The 25,077-nt window shown below is 38.1% G+C and overlaps 1 protein-coding gene across 1 annotated transcript; it reads right to left on the bottom strand.

Moving 5' to 3' along the window:
• Positions 1-965: 965 nt before the first annotated feature.
• On the bottom strand, positions 966-3,550 carry LOC107841116 (G-type lectin S-receptor-like serine/threonine-protein kinase LECRK2). Its single transcript, XM_016685119.2, has one exon. It carries the CDS (start codon positions 3,512-3,514, stop codon positions 1,100-1,102), a length of 2,415 nt encoding a protein of 804 aa, XP_016540605.2. The 5' UTR covers positions 3,515-3,550; the 3' UTR covers positions 966-1,099.
• Between the last annotated feature and the right edge of the window lie 21,527 nt (positions 3,551-25,077).

The following is a 25,077-nucleotide window of genomic DNA, read 5'->3' as shown; positions in this document are numbered from 1 at the left end:
CACATTGAGGTTGATCTTCACTTTGTTCGTAACCAGGTCCATAATGGACTGGTCCAAATGAGGCACATAAACTCTGCTGATCAACTTGCAGATCCACTTACCAAACCATTGTGCAAGCCAGCTTTCCAGTTAATGCTTCCCAAGTTACGTGTTGTCTCTTCACACCTAACTTGAGGGGGGCGTAATAGCGCATTAGCATTAGTGGTTTAACAGTGTTGTAAAATTGTTTTACTGTGTACTACAGATATAGTTTGATTAGGATTAGACTTGTTCAACTTATTTAGGTGTTGGTTGTATTAGACGTAGTTATCTTTTCCTACATTCTAGGAGTTAGTTTACGCTATTATTTCAGCTGTATATAAACTGCACTGCAGTCTCATCAAAGAAATATACTTTCGTCTACTCTTTCTTCTGATTTTATAATACTTACAACTAAATATCCTTCAGAAGTGGTGCTTCAAGGACTGCAATTGCAACGGGAACCTATTGCTCATCAAGTTGTATCTTTATTTCCTTGTTGTAATTGAGTCTTTGTAATTTTGTTCTTAAAAGTTTGCCTACAGTAGCTTATGATTGTAGTAGGTGTTGTGGTGTAACCATCTCTTGTAATCATCTAGAGTTAGATGATTGTTCAAGCAAGAGTTAGCTTGTAGAGTCCAGTCAGAGCTAGCTGGAAGATATTTCCAGGATTAACAGTTTGATCCTTAGGAGTGGAGTCTGCATTCAAGAGGTTGCTTGAATATAGTAGATCTTTGAAATCCTGGAGGCAGGTCGTGGTTTTGTCTTCCTTGAGCAAGGAGTTTCCACGTAAAACTCTTGTGTATTTCCATTTATCTTTTCTTCTTGCTGAGGACATCTGGGAACTGGTCCCTGAGTTGAGGAGCAACCTACCCCAATCCTTCATGTAGGCTTGGAAAAAGAATTTTGCTAATCTAACATACTGTTCATATTTTTCTTTGTATTGAACACAGTGGATAACATTTTCTTATTTTCTTTTCAAAGATTAAACTGAACTGGATATTGAAATAGTACATTTCAAGAAACACAATGCAGAGAACATACAGATACAGATTTGCTTAAGGGGAAAAACATGATTGATCTAAACAAAACGGATAAAGGAAAAAGGGTCTGGGGGGATTGAGACTTCAACAGAACCTTCAAGTGTTAGTATGACTTCCTTCATGCTAGGCCTTAATGCTGGATTTTCTTGAATGCACCAAATAGAAACCATCAACAACTTCTCGAACCTCTCGATATCTTCTATGGCCTCTTCGTCATCACCCGCGAGTAAATGAAACTCTTTTCTCCTGTAGCAATCACAAGCCCACTCCGTCAGTATCATTTCATTCTCATTCGCCACGTCTTGCTTGTAACTTTTTCTGCAGCAAATCAGCTCTAAAAGCAAGATTCCAAAGCTGTACACATCCACTTTGACGGTTATAGGCATGTTCCTAAACCACTCTGGGGCTACATACCCTCTTGTCCCACGTATCTTAGTGGTTGTTCGAGTCTGATCTTTCCTCAAAAGCTTGGCTATTCCGAAATCTGCTATTTTTGCTGTCAAATTTTCATCTAAAAGCACATTTTGGGGCTTGATATCACAATGTATAATTTGGGTACTACACTCTTCATGCAAATAGCAAAGCCCTTTAGCAGTGTCTATTGCAACTTGTACCCTTCGCGACCAACTAATCCTAGAATCTTTGAATAGCAAGTCTGCTAATGAGCCAGCTTCCATGTGTTCATATACCAAAAGACGGTGTTGGCCTTCGTTGCAGAACCCGAGGAGTTGGACCAAGTTCTTGTGATTAGTCCTGCTGATTGAATTCACTTCAGCTAGGAATCCTTGTTCTCCTTCTGCTACCGTCTTGTGTAGTTTCTTGACAGCAACCACTTTCCTAATTTCGTCATTAAGAACCGCTTTGTAAACTGTTGAGAAGGCACCGGTTCCTAACTGTTCCTCGAATCCGTTTGTAGCTTCTTCTAGCTCATTGTAGCTAAAACTTCTTATGTTCACTCCTGGAATAGCTTGATATGCTGAAAGCTTCTTTGGATATTTCCCTTTAAACTTAATAACATACAAAAGGGCCAACAACATTAAGATGAAAACTGAACTACCCAACAATACAGAAACAGAAATGATGAGACTAGATTGACTTTTTCTGTTTTCACCAACTTGAGACCGAGGCGTAGTTGTTATTGTTGATCCCACTGTGGAATTGTCTTTCCTTATTTTCAAAAACGTTTTTGCTGTTTCTGTTGGATCTGTCCTGCCGTTTAAAAGCGGATACCTTTTCTTCCAACAATCTTTTCCTGGATTGTGAACAGCAGCAACACAATAACAATCACTCAAACAATTCTGTTTGCACCAATCCTCAGTAACATCTGCGTAATGCTCATAATCGCCACCATACCAGTTAGTGTTGAGCATTTCGTGCATTGTGAAAGACTCATCACCTCGAGATTCATCCTTACAATCTTGCTCGGGGAAATTCCGACTGCAGCTGCCTAATTTGTCCTTCGGATCATTTATTGTATACCTGAGTGGACAATCACATCTTGGCCTCCGGTCAGTTCCCATCGAGCAAAGGCTGTTGAAACCACATGCAATCCCTCCTGTCTGTAGATGTTGTTGAGGGAGATGCAAACAGATGTTATCCGGAATGCTACGCAAACTAGACCACGCCATCGGCCTCCCACTAGAAGATTTTTTCGGATAGACATAGTGCCTAAAAACTCCATCATATTCAAGAATCGCTCGCTGATACAATTGGCTTGCTGTTGAGTTTGTCTCATTGGAAGAGGATATCAATTTCAGCAGAGTTCCATTTGCTGCGTGAAGGTAAATAACGCCTAATTGATTGAAGTTCACCTGGTTACCACTGCCACCAGTCACGGTTGACCAATATGCATCATTTGTGGCATCAATTGGGTACTTCATCGTGTAAAGCGCCAGCTCTCCATCCAGTAACAACTCAAACCTTCCACTCGATGCATTCGTGCTAGAGAAGCTCGAGACAAGCCTGGATCTTTGATTAAGTACTTGGCCAGGCAAAATCGTATCGGTTGGCTCATGAAAACTCTGCCATAGAATGCCTGAACTACTGTTTGCTAGCACAAAGTTTCCGGTGTCAAGCATGGCTCCATAGGCCGGTCCAGCACTAGCCGTATCATGAGCCCATATTTCTTGACCATTTGGATCAGTTAGCACTAGTCTTCCATCTATAGAAAGTTCAACTTTGGATCCCTCCGGCGCGATGTTATTTCTATTGGCTGACCAAACTATAGTCTTTTCTTTGAGTTTGTTGAACCAAATGGCTAGTAAAAATCCTGATGATCCATTTCCAATTCTTTGAAAGCCAAATGCAAATTCTCCAGATGGGGATGGCCAAAAGTTAGTAACATCACTTGTAATGAGTTTTGAACCCAAACTAACATTTTTGTAAGATTGAGCAATTGTTGAAAGTGGAAGCACTAAATAAATTGCAAGTAGAAACATACAATGGAAAGCCATGCAAGAAAAAGAGGCAAAGTTTCTTGAAAATCAGAATTACATACACCTATAAGTTATAAATATAATGTTTCTAAGTCATGGTCAACCACTAATATCCTTGTTGGACCACATTTTTAAAAAGCAAATGTTGATTAGGACAATGGCTACCATATTTTCTTGAAGTAAATGTTAAGGACATATTGTGTCTAAAGTTTCTTGACCTGCCCAAAAAGATGTTTTTCATAGAAAATGTTTTGCTAGAAAATAAGTTGTTTTCTTACTTGTTTTTGAGTTCTTTGTGTTTTGTATTTATCTTTCTTATATGAATTGCACCGTAATCTTTTCATTTTTTTGCTGTTGCAAAATAACTAAAAACACTTTTTTTCGAGTTATTCACGAGAACAAAACACGTCTCCAAAGATGGAATTTTGTAGAGAATATATCATTCAAGCTAGAGCCTAAATCAGGCAAAGTTAGAGTCACACGACAGAAATATATTTTCAAGTTGTAGTCACATAACGGAAAATTAAGAAATTAGGGTGCAAATCATTAAAAATAATAGAAGAGGGTGCAAATCATAAATGAGAACACACATTAGGATGTAAAATGAAGAAAAAAAAAAACTCAAATTTCCATCTTTGACACTATTTACTTCCACTAATATCTTTCCCAAGAGACAAGGAAAGACTTAGACTTTTTGAAAAAGGTGTTAATATTCGTTATAGTGGATTTCTATGTCGTGAATCGAAATGTAGATTTCAAACTCCGAACATAGACACAAAATTTAAAAAGGAAGAATTAGAAAAGATAAGTCGTCTGATTGTTATGAAAGTTGAATAGCTAAAGAGCATGGCGGAATGATAAATGGTTATTAATGTTATGTGTCTCGAATTTGAGCGTTGAGCATAACCGTTATTTAAAAAAAGGTGCTTATATTTATTGTGGTGGATTTCTATAGCGCGAACATAAATTCAAGCACCGAACACAGCTACAAATTATTCAAGAAAGGAAAAAATAAAAAAGATAAGTTGTTTGATATTGTTTCCAAAGTCGAATCACTAAAGAGTATGATGAAATGATAAACATTAAGCATCTTCAATGTAACGATTTTTTTTTAAAAAAAGTGCCAATATCCATTTGCTTAAGTGTATTTCTATAGCGCAAATATAAATTAATCAGAACACCTAGCATAGCCATATCCGATTTACATATGGACAGATTGATTATCAATCTGATACATAAGAAAATAGAAGTAGGTCATTTTGCTAATGGAAAACTTGAAGAGGCTTAATAGCCAAATTTCTCATATATAGCCACACAGTGTTTGTATTCCCTTTGGCTGCTAAGCTTCACTTCCAACTCTTGATTTTTTGATGGGTAATTCTATCATTCTTCTTGTAGAAAATGGTCATGTTTGTTTTCAAGAATTCATGAGTTTATCAACATTGAGTTCTTTTACAGATGATCCAATTGTTTGTGTGGCTTATATAACTTGAATTTGAAGGTAAAGACTGTGCATGACCTGATCGAAGTTAAACTCTTTTGTCCATTTTAGAGATGTTCAATTGTTTTTTTGGTTCATGGATCATGGATTTGAATCTAATCATTGTGCTTGATTTGATCAAAATTTAAACATTTCTCATCTTCACCTGATGCAGATTCATATATAAACTTCAAGGTACTAGACAAGTCTGAATGCCGGACAAAAGTTAGGGTGTCGAGTTTAGGAGAAATAGAAAGCAAACTATCAAGAACGTCCATGAGTGAGTAGTTCCCCAAAATTCTAATCTTTATATGTTATCAGTAGTACTGTATGTAGACACCTAATTTTGTCCCTCCTCGATATCACTTCTACCCATTTTTACCTTATCTTACCGTGTGCCCTCGGCCATGTAATAATCCCTCCATAAAATTACAAAAATAACAAATCCCTAGCTAATTTTATCTTATCCTAACAACCTATCCAATCAAAATAAACCACATCACACCTTATCCCTACCCCCAACTCACTACCCCACCCCACTACCACACGCCATACATACTTACACAACACAATATACTCACAAAAAAAGAAAACCCACCGGGGATTCCATACAGAGAATATAGATACACACATCATCATCATCATAGAGAAAAAAAAACTCTTCATTTTTGGTTTCAATTTTCTGCTCAGGAGACACATACATACATATGCAAAGAAATCACACACACAGGAGAATCAAAGGGCTGAGAGAGAGTAGCGAATAGAGAGAAGCTGAGAGAAAGAGAGAGAAAGAGAGGAGATCGAGAGGGAGATGGTAGGTTTGAGCTTCTCCGGTGAGCTTGTCATCAGACCAGACCGTTTCTTGGTCGTTTTCTAATTGTACCAGCTCAAAGTCGCACATACACGCACCAGTGATAAAAAAAGGAGAGAGAACGAAGACTGTTTGGGAGGGAGAGATTCGGTCGATTCGGGTCAGATTTCGGACTGGGGTCGGATTTCAATTTCTTCAAGTTAGCGTCGGTTCATTTGGGTTTGATTCCTGTCGATTCGGGTCATATTTTGAACTGTTTGGGGTTGGATTTCGATTACCTTGAGCGGATCCCGTCTGTTTCATTTTGCATTCTATGTGTTGAATATTCTCAGTTCGATTATTATTTTTGATACCGAGTTGATTCATTGTTGGAGTCCCCGTTCGGAGGTTTCGATCTCGAATTTCTTTATTATCGATAAGGATAAGTTTCATTGAGGTCCATTTCTTCTCCTGATCTTTACTTTATTTTTATTCTTTATTGATGTTGTGGGTGTGGATGATTCATGTGTTGTGTGCTTAGTTCGAATCTTCGTTGGTTGTTTGCGTCAGTGTTGGTTTCAGATTTTGAGATGTGAATGGATAATAGAAGCGTGCACTAATCATGTGGTTAGAAATGGGTTTGGGGGTGAGAATTGGAAAATTCATATATTTGGCAATTTTGGTTAGTTTGATTTCATTGTTCGTATAACTTGAAATGAATGTTAATTGAATTCGATAGTATCATGGTACGTCGAGTGGTTTAGGCAAATATAGGTTGGGTAGGCAAATGTTTAGAATTGGCAACTTTGGTTGACTGTTGGAAATTCTGTGGAATGTTTGAAATTTTGTTGAATAGTTTAATCTTTTTGTACTAAAAAATGTATTCATTTGGCTGGGGAATTCCTTGAGGAATCTGTATTGATTTATCTGAGGAATGCCCCAAAGTATCTTGTACTTGGAATATGTTCGTGATCAAGGCCCATAATGTCGGGTACAGAAGGCCATGAAGTGTAGTGTAGGATTAGCCTCGAATAGAGTAGGATTTATATTTTCGCATTTTTTTCTATTTTGGGACTGTATAATTGGACTGAACACTATATTTTTGGACTTGTTTTATTTTGTTTATTTGATTGATTGTTTTGTTTTGGTTTATCTATTTGTAATGTCAAATTAGCCGATATGCTTCACCAAGCGACCATGGTCAAACCACGGGATCGAGGGGTGCCTAATACCCTTCCTCTCGATCAATAGAATTCCTTAGTCGGAATCTCTGTTCATGGATTAGTTTTATAGAGTCCAAACCATTTTAAAAAAGGATATCCAAGGGTGACTTGGCATACCCAATTTATGCTAAGTGGCGACTCTGAGTTTTGAATATAAAAGGTTCTTTTCGAAACAAATTTTCATCTTTTGTCACTTTGATAATAAAACCCTTTCGAACTTAAAATAAAATTTAATCTTTTTGGAGTTGAAAAAAATGGTGTGACAGCTCTGGTGACTCTGCTAGGGACTCTTTTCAGAATTTGAGCTTATTTTTATATCGTCTTAGTTTTGACATTATGAGTGTATAGACATTGTTTGTGTTATTGTTTGTATTTGTTTATCATTGTGGAGTGTTTACGTTCTACGTGTTTATGGTTTTTCTCTTATGTATTACCGATTTATATCTGGCATCATTTGTATAACCCGAGTCAATTCTTTCTGCAACAAGTTCTGTAGTACACGCTGTGTACACGACCTATGGTTGAGTCACCCTTATTTTTAGGAGGGGAAGCCGTTGGCTGGTATGGAGTGGGTGGAAAGATAGCGTAGCCACTATCGGCCATATGCTCCCCTGAACAGCCTTGTTAGTAAACTCCAGCGTAGGTTACCCTTTAGGTCATGCTTATTTGCATCATATTGAGATCTAGCGGGACCCACGTGGCCCATTGTAGGAGACTCACCTCTAAAGCATCCCTATGTGCTGAATGTTGTATCTTTGAGGGTAACGAGGTCATTTGACAGATAGATTTGGACAAAAGCATGAGTTAGAAGCAAAGTGTGTAGGCAAGAAATTGTTGAAAAAAAAAAGGAAGAAAAAAAAAGAGTGAAAAAAGAAATTTTGATATTTTTTAGGGTTCTTTATGACTTTTGTTTTTCACAATTTAAAAAAAATAAATAAATAAAAATAAAATAAAAAATGTGTTTTTTTTTTTACTTTTGCGCTAATTTTCCAAAAAATAAAAAACGTTAAAAAGATTTTTCTTTTATTTCTTTAGTAATTGATTTGGGCAAAAACATGAGTTAGAAACAAAGTGTTTAGGCAAGAAATTGTAAAAAAAAAAGAGTGAAAAAAGAAATTTTGGTAGTTTTTAGGGTTCTTTATGGCTTTTGTTTTTCACAATTTTAAAAAAATAAATAAATTCAAATAAAATAAAAAATGTGTGATCTTTTTTACCTTTGCACTAATCCCCCCCCCCCCCCCCAAAAAAAAAAAAAAAAAAAACGTAAAAAGATTTTTCTTTTATTTCTTTAGTAAGTATTCACAATTCGAAAACTCCAAAAATATTTTTTTTTCCCTGTATATAGGGGCTTTGTACATTTTTATATTACAAAAATATCGAAAAAAAATTCTTTCATAGTTGTTGGTGTTAGTTTCTAATTAAAACCCAAAAAAGATTTTATTCGTCTGTCTTTAGTCGTGTCTCTCAATTCAGGGTTTAGTTTGTCATTTAATCCTTAATTTTCCAAGCTGGACGAACTATGCGTACCTGATTCTCGTCCTTCGGGGCGGGATACGTAGGCAACCCTCGATGGGTCCGGTAAATTTTATTTTGGTCACTATTTTAGTCCTAGCTTGGGGTCTCCCCCATTTTAGTCTGATCTAGAGTCGTCGGTTAATCTTTGCCCAGTAGGCTGACCACACTTAGTGGTACCATTTTTTTTATTCTGAGTCTAAAGTGGTTTGTTTCTTCATGATAACTTGTCCGTGTCAAAATCCCGAGGGTCGGGTATTTCTCCCCTTTTATCAATTGTTAAATCATAAGCCTTTTGTGTTGTTACAGGATGGATCTGCCTCCAAGGTCTAAAATCCTAATGGTTTCTAAAGTGCCCAAAAAGTTAATCAAGTGGTGGGGCACGTTCAACTACTCTTAAAGGCATGAGTTATCAAAGAAGCTAGGCACTCTCACTTCTCTCTTGTCTATCATGCCCTGTCCAAACTTGATCGAGGCTGCATTGACTTTTTGGGATCCAACTTGTCTAGTTAATGACCATCTGGGTTGCCTTAACTAATCGTGGATCTCTTTCGATTACTTGTATGCTTGATTTGTCCTCCTAGACGGTTTTGATTGTTTTTGGGATGAATTTTATACAACTAAGAAGAATTGGGAGAAACATCGCCTTGAAGTCTTCGCCTTTGTTCTATTAGGCATTTTGGTATTCCCCTTGGAAGATAGGCGTATTGATACTCGGTTGCAATCTGTAGCAATGGCCTTATTTAACAAGGACAAGGGAGACAAGGTCACTATCGTGCCTCTGATCTTGGTGGAAATATACAAAGCTTTGACCGAGAGAAAAGGGGGTATGCGATTTTTTGAGGGGAGCAACCTAGTGTTACAACTATGGATGATGGAGCATTTTCATGCCCCTTCTTTGCTTAAATTTGATGTGATTGACCGTTGTCTGCCTAGTCGAGTGGAAGCCATAGAACATAGAATGGGTTTTGCTAAATTCTCATTGCCTATAGAAGTCGACACTTGGGTTGAGTTTCTTTAATCAAGAACAGATAGCAATGTCTTGTGGACCTATCTATGGTTCCGACAGAAAGTAATCTTGGTTGGATCTAGCATACACCCCCATCTAGTTTTATTGGGGCTTAATTGTACCCGACAATACGCTCCTCTTAGGATAATACGTCAATTGGATAGAGTGCAAGATGTTCCGCCAATAGTGGACTTTCAACAGGATGTGGAGTACTTTAGGGACCAAGCCAAGGGTGAGATCAAGTATGAGAAATTCTGGAGTAATGCAACATGGCAGGGCGTGGATACTCTCAGGGAAGGTTTAGATAATCCCGGATACACTCAAGAATATGGAATCTAGTTATAATCTATTTCTCGGGGTGTCAGCATACCATTACCAGTGAAGATTAGAGGAAGGATACAAAATGAATGCATAGTTGGCGATCATCAGGATAAAGGGTGGGGGCCAAAGTAGAGGCACTAAGAGTTTAGTTATTAGGTTTGCTCAAAACTGTGGAGGGGTGTCAGAATAGTCTTTTCAAGTGTACTCCTCATGAGGAAGGAATACGTGCCAGAGGCATCTTCCCAAATATCGAAGGGTACTTATAAGATATGCTGCATAGCTTGAATGGGAGAAAGTGAACTTCACAGGAAGTTCTATCTCAGCCAGGGTCATCACGCAGAGCCCTAGTTTGAAGGAGCATTTCCTATCTTTTGTTTAGTTTGAGTCCTTTACTTTTCTGCCATTTGTAGTATTGTGTCTTTGTTAAGTTGGTGTTAAGTTTGCTTTAACTTTGGAGTCTTTATTAGGAGCATTATGTATGTTGTCATGTTAGTCTAGAATGTCATTCATTCTTTGTTGATTAGTATCGAGGTTGTCTTAATTTCGTTGTATGTTTTTGTTGTTTCTTTCATCAAAATGTTATGATGTTACGTCTTTCTTTTGTTTGTTTTTGTTTTTCGTGAAAAAAAACAAAAAACCTTCAATTATGTGATGTTTATGCATATGCATCCCAAACTATGCAAGATCTGATTCATGTACAACATGATGTGTAGGCAACCTACTTTCGGGTTTGATCTAATCATTTTGTTTCATTATTTTTCCTATTTTAAAGAAAAGAAAAAGCCATAAAGAATGGTAAAAAGAAAATAGATAGCGAGAGAAGAAAAGAAAGAAAGGATGATGAGACGAGAAAAGGAAGGAAAGAGACTGATGCGAAAGAAAAGAGAAGTGAGGGTGAAAGAAAACAGGTGTGGTTAGAGGAAAGAAGCAATTAAGTGTAGATGAAAATCGGGATAATGTTAAAATGACCTCGCTAACCTCAAAGGCTGGTATAAATGAACATGAATCTAGGACAATTTTACCAATGTGATTCCCATGGTTGTTATGTGACCTAATCCTAATAGGTGTTATCTTTGATGAGCATCTTCTTCCAGATAACAGTGGTTGGTTTACAGCACTCTGTCTAGTCACACGACTTTATTAGATCAAAAGCAAAGCTCGCCATGGCTAGTAGGGAGATTGAAAATCCGCTCATTGACCCAGATCAGGATCCCTGGGAGGAAAGTTCAGAATGCAATGATGAGGTTCTAAGACTCAGGCAACAATTAATAGATCTGCACCATGCATGGGCTAGTAGCATGCCTCCTCCCCCGCTCCCTGAAGTTCTTGGGAATATCTCTAACTGCCTATCACTTTTTCAGGCTCTATTCTCTGTTCCCATGGAGTCACCGAAACATGAGCTAGGATTCACTCCATCACAATATTATCCTGGCACTTCTAGTGTGCCCTTGGCAGTTCCCTAACCAAGGCCCACTGCTCAGCCGGTGCCACTGGAAGTGCCTATTTTCGTGGCTCTGCCACCACCTAAAGCTCCCACCTATGTTGTACATCCGACAATGGTGCTTCCTCGGTCTGCTAGTGAGCTAATATTTAAGGTTTTAGATAGTCTGTATTATGCCCCGGAGCCTACTTTGAGAATGAATGAACCATATGGGTACACTCAGCCACCTGCATTTCCATTTGATACGGAGAAACCTATCGTAACATAGGAACAGGAGGTCATAGCGCGGAAATTGAAATGTTTGGAACAGGCCATGAGGAATTTACAGGGAATCAGAGGTTATAAGAGTGTTTCCTATAAAGATCTTTGTATATTCCCAGATGTCAACTTTCCCCTCGATTTTAAAATGCCCAAGTTTGAGAAGTATGCTGGGCACGGTGATCCCATGGCATACTTAAGGCGTTATTGCAACCAATTGAGGAGTGCAGGGGGAAGGGAAGAGTTGCGTATGGCTTTCTTTGGCGAGAGTCTTTCCGATCTGGCTTCAGAATGGTTTGTCGATCAAGATATTAACAAGTGGAACAACTGGGATGACTTAGCTTCTAAGTTTGTGCAATATTTTTAGTATAATATCGACCTGATTCGGGACGTAAAATCCTTGGTCAACATGAAGAAAAAAAACACTGAAGACTTTAGGGAATACGCGATAAGGTGGTATGAACAGGCCGCTAGGGTAATGCCCCCAATGAAGGAGAGTAAGCTGGTAGAGGTCTTTATTTAGGCACAGGATGGGACCTATTTTCAACATTTACTTCCGACAATAGGAAAGTCTTTTATTGATGTCCTCAAAATGGGAGAGATGATATAGAAAGAAATCAAGACCGGCAGAATAGTGAGTTTTGCCGCGTTGAAGGCCACCACACAAGCGATTTAAGGTGGATCTGACGCGTTCGGAGGAAATAAGAAGAAAGAAAACGTGGCGATCGTTGTAGCTGGAGCCCATTCCTATCCCAAAAGACTGCCTCGCCCCTATCCCCAATCCCAAGCCCAAGTCTACGCCTAAGATCCATATATTACCATTACTAACCTCCATAAAACCCATTATATTCCATTCCACCACCCCCGTACTCAGTATATAGCACGCAACCATATGCCCAAACCCCTTCTTACCCGCAATGGCATGTGCAAGCTCTACAAAATCATCCATTCGCTCCTCTAAATTACCAAAACCCCTCCAAACCCAGTTTCCAACCTAGGACTGAGTACAAGAAAGAGAAGGCGGTCAAAAATAAGTTCACGTCTCTCGGGGAGACATATGCTATCTTTTTTGATAAGTTGAGAAAGATGAAGGTCTTAAGCCCAATTCAAGGAAGGTTTACAAATCCACCCCCGAGGAATCTCGATTATTCTTTAAGGTTTGCATACTATTCTGACATGCCAGACCATGATATCAAGAAATGCTGGCATCTAAAGAGAGCTATCCAAGATTTAATTAACATAAATGAAATGTTGGTCCAGGCCTCAGAGGTTCCAAACATTAACCAGAATCCATTACCAATCCATGCTGAAACCAATATGTTAGAATTGATATATGATAGGAAAGAGTCATCAAGGTGTTATAAGCCTATTGTATAGATAAAGACCAATGAGGAAAAATTGGTGAATATAGTTGATTCATTGAAAGCAATGCCATTAAGCCAGGAAGGAATGGGAAAAGCTAAAGTCCAAGAAAGCACAAAGAAACCCATGATCACAGAGAAACAATTCAGAGCAGTCGTTGGTGTAAGTCAAGACAAGCCTAAGTTGATGGTGATAGGAGCTTCGTGTAAGCCTATATTGATGGTGAAAGTAGAACTTGCGGCACCTATTATCGTCAAGCCGGTGATCCAACCTCTGATAGTTGATACGAAAAAGGTTCCTTAGAACTATAAGCGGATTGTGATGGCCTATCGGGGGAAGGAAGTAGTGGCAAATGTAGATGAGGTAGGGGGTTTGACTCTGTCAGAAAGATGCTTCGTGCCTGAAATTTTAATGAAGTCCAAGCCAATTGTGAGTGAAACTTCGTCTATCAAAAATCCTACCACCGAAGAAGAAGCCAAAGAATTTTTGAAAAAGATGAAGTTGCCAGAGTATTCAATAATAGATCAGTTGAAGAAAACCCCTGCTCAAATTTCCATCTTATCTTTGTTTTTGCATTCCAAGGAACATCGTGATATTATACTGAAGGTATTAAATGAAGCATATGTTCCTAGGGAAATTACAGTAAATCAGCTTGAGAAAATGGTTGGAATAAATCTTTGAGGTCAATCGGATCAGCTTCTCTGATAATGAGTTTCTTGTTGAAGGTATGGGGTATAACCGGGGTCTTTACATTACAGTAAAGTGTGAAGATTTCTACGTCACTCGTATCATGATTGACGGAGATTCAGGTGCAATATCTGCCCTATTTATACTTTTCAAAAGTTGAATATTGGTGCGGAGAGGATCAGGCCCAACAATGTATGTGTCAGGGGTTTCGGTGGTACAAAATCAAACTCCATTGGCAAAATAGAAGTAATGTTAATTATAGGGCCTGTTGAGTTCACCATAGAGTTTCAAGTATTAAATATAGACTCCTTTTACAATTTTTTTTTGAGAAGATCGTGGATTCACAAGGCAAAGGCGGTGGCATCTACATTGCACCAAATGATCAAGTTTAAGCATGACAGGAAAGAAATGGTTATTCATGGTGAAGGGGATTTGTCCGCCTACAAAGATTCTTTCTTGTCCCTTATTGAAGAGATATTTGTCTATCAAACTTTTAATGCAGGGCCAGTAGATCGTATCCTTGAAGGACAGGTTATCCTGGGACCACAATTGTCTTCCGCTTTTATTATGATGGTGAGTGAGCTTTTGAAATATGGATTTGTGCCAGGGAAGGGTTTGAGAATGTCTCTTCACGGTATTGTTCGTCCCATATGTTCGAGAGTGAACATGGGCACTTTTGGTTTGGGATTTGAACCTTCGGCTGAAGATTTAAAGAAGGTCAAGGGTAGGAAATAGGAAACATGGTCACTCCCTCGCCCAATGCCGCTACTCAGGGAATCATTTGTCAAGAGCGATGTAATGAAACCTATAGAATTTGAAGCTAAATTAGTTGGTGACTTCCAGAACCTGCTGATTGATGTTGACATGGTTGAAACATGAGAGGGTAATTGTAAGGCAGATGTGCTGTTCATAGGTCCTGAGGTCCAGCTTAATAATTGGGAAGTCACTCCTCTCCCCGTCAGGAGGAAGTTTTGGTAGTTTATTTTGTTTTTCTTTCTATTTATCCGAGTCACTCCAGGGTTCTAATTCGAAATTTAACTTGTTTACATTCTGTTTTCATTTGTTTTAAACCCTCCTATCTTTCCCTTTTAATGAAATGCAATGTCCCCTTATTTTGTGTCTAATATATTTTGTTTTTGTCCTTTTCTTTATACAGTTCTCTTTATGCTGATTCTAACGACATGACATGCATGCAGAATTTTCATCCTGATCTTAAAATCTAAACTAATCTAGATATAAGAAAGCAAGAGGGGGAATATGATGAAGAAGAGGCACTAGAAGAAATAAGCAAAGAGTTGGATAGTTTGAAGGCAAACTGAATCTCAATTTGAATGAAACTGAGCCAATAAATCTAGGGAATCAAGAAGATGTTAGGGAAACTATAATCAGTGTAGATGATTTTCCACGGCTAAAAGATGGAATAGTTTAAGCATTAATTGATTAAAAGGATGTTTTTGCATGGTCTTATGATGATATGTCTGGTCTAAGCACCGAATTAGTGGCCTATAAATTGCCCACTGATCCTATATTCCCCCCTGTGAAACAGAAGTTGAGGAAGTTTAAAACTGATGTAAGCATTAAAATCAAAGAGGAAATCATGAAACAACTTAAAGGCAAAGTCCTTCAAGTGGCTCGTTATCCTATGTGGTTATCCAATATTGTTCCTATCCAAAAGAAAGATGGCAAAATTTGAGTATATTTTGATTATTGTGATTTGAATAGAGCAAGTCCGAAGGATGATTTTCCGCTGCCTGACATCCATATTTTGCTGGACAACTTCACTAAATATGAGGTTGCCTCTTTTGTGGATTGCTATACCAGATACCACCAAATCATTATGGATGAAGACACGGAGAAGACATCTTTTATGACACCATCGGGGACTAATTATTATCGAGTGATGCCGTTCGATTTGAATAATGCTGGAGAAGCATACATGAGAGCTAGGACCACTATGTTACATGATATGATGCATAAGGAGATTGGGGTCTATGTAGATAATGTGATTATTAAATCAAAGAGTCAGGCTGATCATGTTAAAGATTTAAGAAAGTTCTTTGAAAGGCCTCGCAGGTATAATATCAAACTCCACCCGTTAAAATATATATTTGGAGTCCATCTGGAAAGCTGTTGGGGTTTGTAGTCAGCTGTCGGGGAATTAAATTGGATCGTTCAAAAATTAAAGCCATCCAGGATTTTCCCCTCCCAAGAATAGGACGGAGGTGATGAGTTTTCTTAGTAGAATGAACTACATCAGCAGATTTATTGCTTAACTCACAACCACTTGTGAGACCATATTCAAGTTGCTAAAAACGAGTGCTGTGGTTGAATGGACTGAAGAATTTCAGGAAGCGTTCGACAGAATCAAAAGATATCTGTCAAATTCGCCCGTGCTGGTACCACCGGAGCCTGGTAGGCCTTTGATCTTATATTTATCAGTCATGTATAATTCTTTCGGTTGTGTCCTGAGTCAACATAATGTCATGGGCAAAAAGGAGCAGGCTATTTATTTTCTTAGCAAAAAGTTTACTGCATATGAGGCTAGATACACTCTTCTTGAAAGGACGTGTTGTGCCCTAACTTGGGTAGCACAGAATTTGAAGCATTATCTTTCGTCCTACACTACTTATCTTATCTCCCGCATGGATGCTTTAAAGTATATCTTTCAGAAGCCTATGCCGACCGGTCATTTGGCAAAGTGGAAAATATTGCTTACCGAGTTCAACATTGTATATGTGACTCGAACCGCCATGAAAGCCCAAGCCTTGGTAGATCATCTTGATGAGAATCCTATTGATGAAGAGTACGAGCCATTAAAGACATATTTTTCTGATGAAGAAGTGTTGTGTGTTGATAAAGTCATTATAGATGCTGATCCAGGTTGGAATTTGTTCTTTAATGGAGTTGTCAACATGAAAGGAGTCAGAATAGGTGCAGTTCTTCTTTCTGAATTGGGGAAAAATTTCTCGGTAACAGCGCAACTTTGATTTTATTATACCAATAACATGGCGGAATAAGAAGTGTGCCTTATTGGTTTGAGGTTAGCTGTTGATATGAGAGTCCAGGAACTATTAGTGTTGGAGATTCAGATTTGCTCGTCCATCAAATTCAAGGCGATTTGGAGATGCAAAATTTGAAGCTCATATCGTATTGACAATGCTTACAGGAGCAATGTCAACGGTTTGTGTTAGTAAAATTTAGGCATATTCCAAGGATTCATAATGAGATTGCTGATGCTTTAGACACTCTGTCCTTAATGCTCCAACATCCTGATAAATCCTACATCGATCCAGTGCATATACAGAGTCGTGATCAGCATGCTTACTGTAATGTGGTTGAAGAAGAGCTCGATGGAGAATCTTGGTTCTTTGATATTAAGTGATACATTCACAACACACGCCACCTATGATCAAAAGAGGACTATTAGGCGTTTGGCTAGTGGATTTTTTTTAAGTGGGGGAATCTTGTATAAGAAAACTCCGGATCTGGGACTTTTGAAGTGTGTAGATGCGAGAGAAACTTCGACAATCATGGTTGAAATACACTCTGGAGTATGAGGGCCGCATAAGAACGATTATGTCTTGTCAAAGAAGATACTTCGAGCAGGTTATTATTGGCTTACTATGAAGCGGGATTCTATTCGTTTTGTTCAGAAGTGTCATCAATGTCAGGTACATGGTGATCTGATACATTCCCCTTCTGCTGAGTTATACGTGATGTCTATTCCCTGGCCTTTCGTAGCTTGGGGGATGGACGTGATTGGGCTGATTGAGCCAAAAGCATCAAATGGGCATAGATTTCTTTTGGTTGCCATTGATTATTTCACAAAATGGGTAGAAGCAGTAACTTTCAAGTCAGTGAAAAAGAAGTCGGTGGTAGATTTTGTTTATGCCAACATCATTTGTAGGTTTGGAATTCCAAAGATGATTATTACAGACAATGCTGCCAATCTCAATAGTCACTTGATTGAAGAAATGTGTCAACAGTTTAAGATCGCGCATCGAAATTCCACTCCATATCGTTCGAAGGAAAATGGCATCGTGGAAGCCGCGAATAAGAATATCAAGAAGATACTGCAAAAAATGGTACAAGGGTCTAGACAATAGCATGAGAAGTTACCATTTGCATTGCTAGGTTATCGCACTACTGTTGGCACTTCAACAGGGGCAACTCCATATTTATTGGTGTATGGGATAGAAGCAGTCATTCCTACAGAATTTGAAATTCCCTCTCTTCGAGTCATTGTGGAAGCAGAGATTGATGATGATTGTTTTGCGAAAATTTTGACTTTTTAAGAGTCGCCACTTAATTTTGAAAAGGAATTAAGAAACCTTTAGAGAGTTACTTCAAACGATTCAAAATAGAAAAATCGTTTTAAGTTTTGAAGATTCCGAGTAAGTGATTCCTATTAATGTTTTAGGAAGGTGTTAGGCACCTAAAACGTCTGCTAACTTGTGGTTATCCAGACTGTTTGAAAACATCTTTTGATTAACTTCTGTAAAGATTAATTTGTTGAAATCGTGATTTGATTTTTTTTTTTAAAAGTCTTGTGTAAAATAGATTTAGGCGACTTAGTAGGGATTTTAACTAAGTCTAAATAAAACTAATAAATAAATAAACACATAAAAGGGGAAGGAGGGAGAAAGTAAAGGATTTAGGCCATTGGGCACAAATCAACGAGACCTGTCCTAGTCTAGTTGGGCTTCCGACCCATTTCACCTGTCCTAAACTATTTTTCAAGCCTTTGGCTCGAGTCTTGCTCCACCTATATTAAATACAACTTTGGCTTCGAGGCCAAAATGAATGAATAAATAAATGACTAAATAAATAAATAAAAAGAAGACAATAATAAAAATTGAGACTTTTCATGTCTCTTAATGACCTCATCAATGGGTTTTGACCCATTTTCCTTCTTTATCTATCTTCTAGAACCCGCACGTCATGTAGTGGACCTCGGGTTTAAACTTCAAACTTGACTCGAAGGGGTAGACCTCATTGGCTCATTACGAAATGCAAGAGGAGAGGAATCCATTTGGACTCGAGACATTTTTTTTGCATGCAAAGAAAAAATAAAGAAATTAATATACGTTCAAGGCATAAAAGTGACATATTTCAAAGCAAAAGAAAATATCAAGAACCAATTTTAAATGAAAATGATAAGAACACTTGCACAACAATGAGAGTCAACAAATAAAATGCAAAGCAAAGACACCCACTTACATGCCTCATGATTTATGTTCATACAAAAATGAATAAAGGTAAAAGGAAGAAGACCATATTCAATGAATTAATGCAAGAAACAAACAACGTAAGCTTGCGAAAGTAAAGGGATGATGCAAGAAGGAAAATACTTATGACTTCTAAAATTGAACAAACATAGATACTAATCCATATAACAAAAGAAAATAAAGGTTAACTTTTCAAGCAAGATAATCTTTAAATTTCAATTAAGGCAACATTAACGAAAATTCATATATCTAAATTACAACCAAAATTTTATGAGAAAAAACGTGTAATGACCTATGGTTTATATTTCTAAGATATCGTTGATTCTCTTTTGATATTATGAATCAATGAGAGACACGAATCAAGTTTTTACACTCACAAAGAGCACATATAACAATCCAAAGGGCGCAAGAAAATTAGAATAAAGTTTAGCATTTCTAAAAGTGAAATATTGTTTCACAATCATACTATGCATGACTCGAAATTATCTAAATAATTCTATTTAGCTACAAAATTTGAACTTTCTCATTATTTTGATAAATTTGAAAACATGCGAAAAAAAGGAATAAACATTGTGAATGAAAAATAAAGCTAGCACTTCATCTCTTATATGAAGATTTTGGAGATCCCTTAAAATAATTAACAACTAATTAAAAAATTCTTGATTTAATCAATTACTATTTTTATTAAGGCGAAACAAACAATAGTAACTATTTTTTCAACATAAAATAAACAACTTTACAGCTAAAACAAACATATCCGCCAACAATAAATTTAAACAAGACATGAGTTTGTCTTTTGAGCAAAGATCAAAACTTTATATATGACAATCAAAGAATAAAGTCAAAAGGCAAAACAATCAATATTAACCATTCTTTTCAACATAAATAAAATAACTTTTCATGCTAAAAACAAACATATCTACCAACAATGAGTTTAAACAAGACATAAGTATGACTTTTCAAGTAAAGATCTAAACTTTATCCAAAATAATCAAAGAATAACGTCAAAAGGCAAAACAATCAATATTAACTATTCTTTTCAACATAAACAAAATAACTTTACATGCTAAAAATAAACATATTCAACAATAATGAGTTACAAAGCATAAATACATCTTTTAAGCAAAGATTGAAACTTTATCCAAAATAATCAAAGAATAAAGTAAAAAAAAAAAGACACATAAAACTATTGCTAGCTCATTTTTATATCATCAACATGAAAATAATTAGAATATTGATACCACAACGTCCTAGGGTCTTTAAGGCCATCTGCAGCATACAATCCCAGCAAACAAAATTATATCTACGAACTATGAAGAAGAAAATAGATGAAGAAGAAAAAAGATGAAGAAGAAAAGATACTAAAAACTAAAAGAAAAAAAAGAAGAAGATGTGTTTACCTTTTTGGGGGCAACAAAACGAGACTACAAGCTTCGTCGGAATCAACCACCACAAAAAAAAAGTCGCCGGTAACTTGAATTTTTTTTTTAGCCGACCAACTCTATGAAACAAAAATTTTTACTAAATAAAAATAACTATTTTGCTCAAAAAAGGATTTTTTTTCACCTTTCTAGCCTCTTTTTTTTTCTTTCCCTTTCCCCCCCCCTTTTTCTACCAAAGTAGTTGTAGTATTTATAGGAGAGAAATGAAGTTTTTTCTCCTCTCTTCCACCAATGTGGGAGAAAAGTATCTATAGGAAAGGATGAGGATTTATTTCTTGTCCTCCACCAATGTGGGAGAAAAAGCAAATAAGGGTGTTTTTAGAATTTTAAAATTGAAGATAAGGTGACGTGGAAGATAATGTGGGGGAGAATTATACAATGTAGTACAACTTTTGACTTTCAAAATTGGGAAAAGACAAAGTTGGAGGGAAATAGTACAATGTAGTACAATTTTAAATTATTTTTTTGTGGAACTAGGTAGAAGTTATGAGAGTTTTTGGGAATTTGGGGGTTATTTAAAATATAACCCCAATTGGGATTTAAAATTTAGCCATATTTATTTAATTTTGACCAAATTACAAATCAATTGATGGATTGCATTACAATTATGGCCAATTTGATTTTAATTATGGCCAAAATCTAATAGATTGACTAAATTAAATTGAAATTCAATGCGAATTAATACTTCCTTTGATCCCGGGATTCTTGATTTTATAAAATCAAACACATATTTATCCGAATAAATTATATTTTGAGAGTAAATTATATTTAAATCAAAACTTTAATCATTTGAATCTATAAGCCTTGATTAAAATATGATATTTTAAAAAATGAATATTTAAGTAAAAAAATTATAAAATCTCGTATAATTGAATACGATAAATTATAATCACTACTTAAAATGATAAAATTATGTACAAATATATTTAGTAAATTTTTATTCGGATAAAATAAATATTTTAATTTTATTAAAAATCAAAGAAACACAGGATTAAATTTAGTCGTGAAGGGAAAAAATTAGGTATCAACAACGATGAGTGGGTCAAAACCCGATTGGAACAATTGAGCCTGATTGATGAAAAAAGATTGACGTCGGTATGTCATGGCCAACTATATCAGAAGAGAATGGCTCGAGCGTATAACAAAAAGGTACGACCCAGGCATTTTGAAGTTGGTTTATTGGTATTGAAGAGTATCCTTCCTCATTTGATTGAAGCGAAAGGCAAGTTCTCCCCAAATTGGCAAGGTCCCTTCATTGTGAAGAAAATGTTGCCCATTGGAGCCTTATATTTGATAGATATTGAAGGCAAAATGACAGAAATAGCTATCAATGCTGATGCGGTCAAAGGATATTATGTATGATATTTTATCCTTTCTTGATTTTATTGCATGTTTAGTACTTGCATTTTTGAAGATTGATATGATGAAAGCATTTTATTCTTCTATCCAAACATTGTGTCATCCTTTGTTTACCCGTTTGAGATTAGTTTTATTTTTCCTTAGTATCCATCTTTTGGAATCACAATAGAGTCAAAGATAAATGTCCAAAAAATAAGAATAAATGAAAGAGTTTAAAATAAAAGGAAAAAAAGAAAAAAAATTAAATCAAAACAAAGAACAAGCCGATGGAACTATGTGCGACCTGATTCTCCTCTATCGAGGGTGAGATACGTAGGTTGCCCTATTCGGGCTTAGTCCAACCAAACAAATTTTTGGGGTCACCTAGTCGACAAAAACTGGGGCATGAGTTAATATGTTGTTTGTGTCGATTCCAAAAGTTGTAAGTCCCACCCCCACCCCCACTTTATGTGTCGTTTGAGCCTCCTATCATCCTTGTCTTTCTAACCTTACCCCAAATCCAAGTTACAATCAAAGAAAGACCTTCAGATCAATCTTTGATAATGTTAAGGCTAAGCATACAATGAATATGATGATGCATTTTGGGGGTACTACTTGTATTCCTCAGTGTAAGAAATCAGGAAAGAAATAAAAATGAAAGAGTATTATTGGTGAAAACCCTCGCAGGCACTATAAGGAGATGGTGAGTTGATAGAAATGAAAATGAGAGAGTCTTATTGGTGAAAACCCTCGCGGGCACTATAAGGAGATAGTGAGTTGAGACAAAAAAAATGAGAGAGTCTTACAAGTAAAAACCCTTACGGGCAACATAAGGCAATGAGGAGTTGAGAGAAACAAAAATGAGAGAGTCTTATTGGTGAAAACCCTTATGTGCACCGTAAGGCGATGGCGAGTTCGAGAGAAAAATGAAAAGGAAAGAGATTTGTTGGAGAAATTCTTTTAAGTTGTCTTCAATTGAATGAGATATATGAGTCCAATGGATTTGAAGAAGGGTCTCCTGAAATTCTATTCAGGACCCTCCTGAAAAATGGTATTTAATTTCTGTTCAAGACCCTCCTGAAAAATGGGACTTTACTTTCATGTTCAGTACCCTCCTGAAAAATAGGATTTTACCTTCTGTTCAGGACTCTCCTGAAAAATGGGACATTACATTATGTTCAGGACCCTCCTAAAAAATGAGACTTTACGTTCTGTTTAGGACCCTTCTAAAAATGGAATTTTACTTTCTGTTCTGGAACCTCCTAAAAAATGTGACTTTACTTTCGGTTCAGGACCCTCCTGAAAAATGGGATTTTACTTTCTGTTCAGGACCCTCCTGAAAATGGAACTTTACTTTCTGTTCAAGACCCTCCTGAAAAATGGAATTTCACTTTATGTTTAGGACCCTCCTGAAAAATGAAATTTTACTGGGTCCTGAAAAATGAGATTTTACTTTATGTTCAGGACTCTCTGGAAAAATGAGATTTTACTTTCTGTTCAGGACCCTCCTAAAAAATGGGATTTTACTTTCTGTTCAGGACCCTCCTGAAAAATAGGATTTTACTTTCTGTTCAGGAGCCTCCCAAAAAATAAGATTTTACTTTCTATTCAGGATGAAAAATTTTTTCCAAGTTTATTGTTTTTGTTCAAACGGCTCTTTCTCTTTCTTCCTACCCTCTCTCTCGCTCGCACCGGTCACTGGCCCCGTCGCCATCGCCGACCGTCGGCGCCGGCCCAACCCGACCTCCGGGCCCGACCTCAGGCCCCCCGCACCACCCTAACGGCTCTCTCTCTCTAACGGCTCTTTCTCTCTCTCTCTCCCTACCCTCTCTCCCTCTCTCTGGCACCAGTCCCCGATCCTCGGCGCCGACCCGACCCGACTGCCGGCCCCGACCTCCGGTCTCCGGCGCCGACCCCCATCGCCGCTCCCTGCCACCCTCCGGCGCCGACCGCCGATTCCAATCCGTCCCCTCCCCCCCATGCATACCCCCCATCCCCCCACGCCCATCCTTACCTGTCCTGTCCGTACCCCTCCTCCCCAGCGGGGTACACCAGCCCTCCCTCCCACCTCGGCCTTCAGCCAGCCGCTGCCCGATCTCCAGCCGCCACCCGCCGCTCCATCTCCACCCGCCGCAGCTCCAAGCGTAATCCGGTGACTTCTAACCTTTGTTATTTTTGTTATTTCATATTTCATTTTATTTCATTATTTCATATTCCATTCTTAGTATTATGCTAGTAGTAGCCCCTGTACCTTGACCTACCTTGACTTGCGTGGGATTTGTGGACATTGTCTGTTGTCTATTGTTGCTGTGGTCGTTTCTTCCACTGCTTTGGATTGGGTTATTAGCGCCCTAACCCAATAACCCAATTGAGTATCGTTTGCCCCCTAATTGAGTATAGTTTTGTTTCGGGAGTATTCTTTTGAATTTGTGTGAGCCTTGTATTTCCTTGCTGCTGCTTGGATACTACCACCGTGTATATCTGTATATTTTCCTATACTTTTGTGTAGTTGTGGCTGTGGGCGGTAATGGGTGGATAGTGTCATGTCCAAGGGGGTTGGGGCGTGGGGCCGTGGTGGGGGCGGGGGATGAGAAGAGGGCGGGAGTGGGAGGGAGGCCAAGGTTTGGCCGCGGGGGGAGGGGGTAGTGGAGGGCGTGACGGTAGGCTGAGGGTTGGGTCTTGGAATATAGGGATCCTTCAGGGTAAGTCCATAGAGCTTGTGAAGATTCTTAGGAAGAGGAGGATCAACATTGCGTGTGTCCAAGAGACCAAGTGGGTAGGGTCTAAGGCTAGGGATGTGGATGGCTACAAGCTGTGGTACTCTGGGAGCGACAAGCGTAGGAATGGAGTTGGCATCTTAGTAGATGAAGAGCTTAGAGGTCAGGTAGTGGAGGTGAAGAGGATCAACGATAGGTTGATAACTATTAAGTTGGTCATTCGGGGGTTTACCCTAAACGTGTGTAGTGCTTATGCGCCGCAAGTGGGATCGGAGGGGGAGGAGAAGATGCGGCTTTAGGAGGCTTTAGAGGAGGTGGTGAGAGGCGTGCCTAGTTCGGAGAAGATTGTTGTAGCAGGGGATTTCAACGGGCACATCGGGGCGCTACCGGGAGGCTTTGGTGATGTGCATGGTGGTTTTGGTTTTGGGGAGAGAAATGAAGAGGGGGCGACCCTATTGGAGTTTGCGAGGGCCTTTGGGCTGGTGGTGGTGAACTCGGGCTTCCCAAAGAAGGACGAGCACCTGATCACCTTTCGAAGCGCGGTAGCCAGGACTCAGATTGACTTTTTGTTGCTTAGGAAAGGGGATAGGGCGTTGTGTAAGGACTGTAAAGTCATCCCTGAGAATCTTTTGACCCAGCATAGGCTCTTGATTATGGATTTGGGTATAAATAAGAATAAAAAGAGGAGGAGTAAGGAGTGTAGACCGAGAATTAAGTGGGGTGGCCTAACGCCAGTGAATGCGTAGGAGATAGGGGAGAGTTGGCGGGAATGG

The sequence above is a fragment of the Capsicum annuum genome, chromosome 9 (assembly GCF_002878395.1).
Source record: "Capsicum annuum cultivar UCD-10X-F1 chromosome 9, UCD10Xv1.1, whole genome shotgun sequence".
NCBI lineage: Eukaryota > Viridiplantae > Streptophyta > Magnoliopsida > Solanales > Solanaceae > Capsicum > Capsicum annuum.
This window is presented reverse-complemented; position numbering and strand designations above follow the sequence as displayed.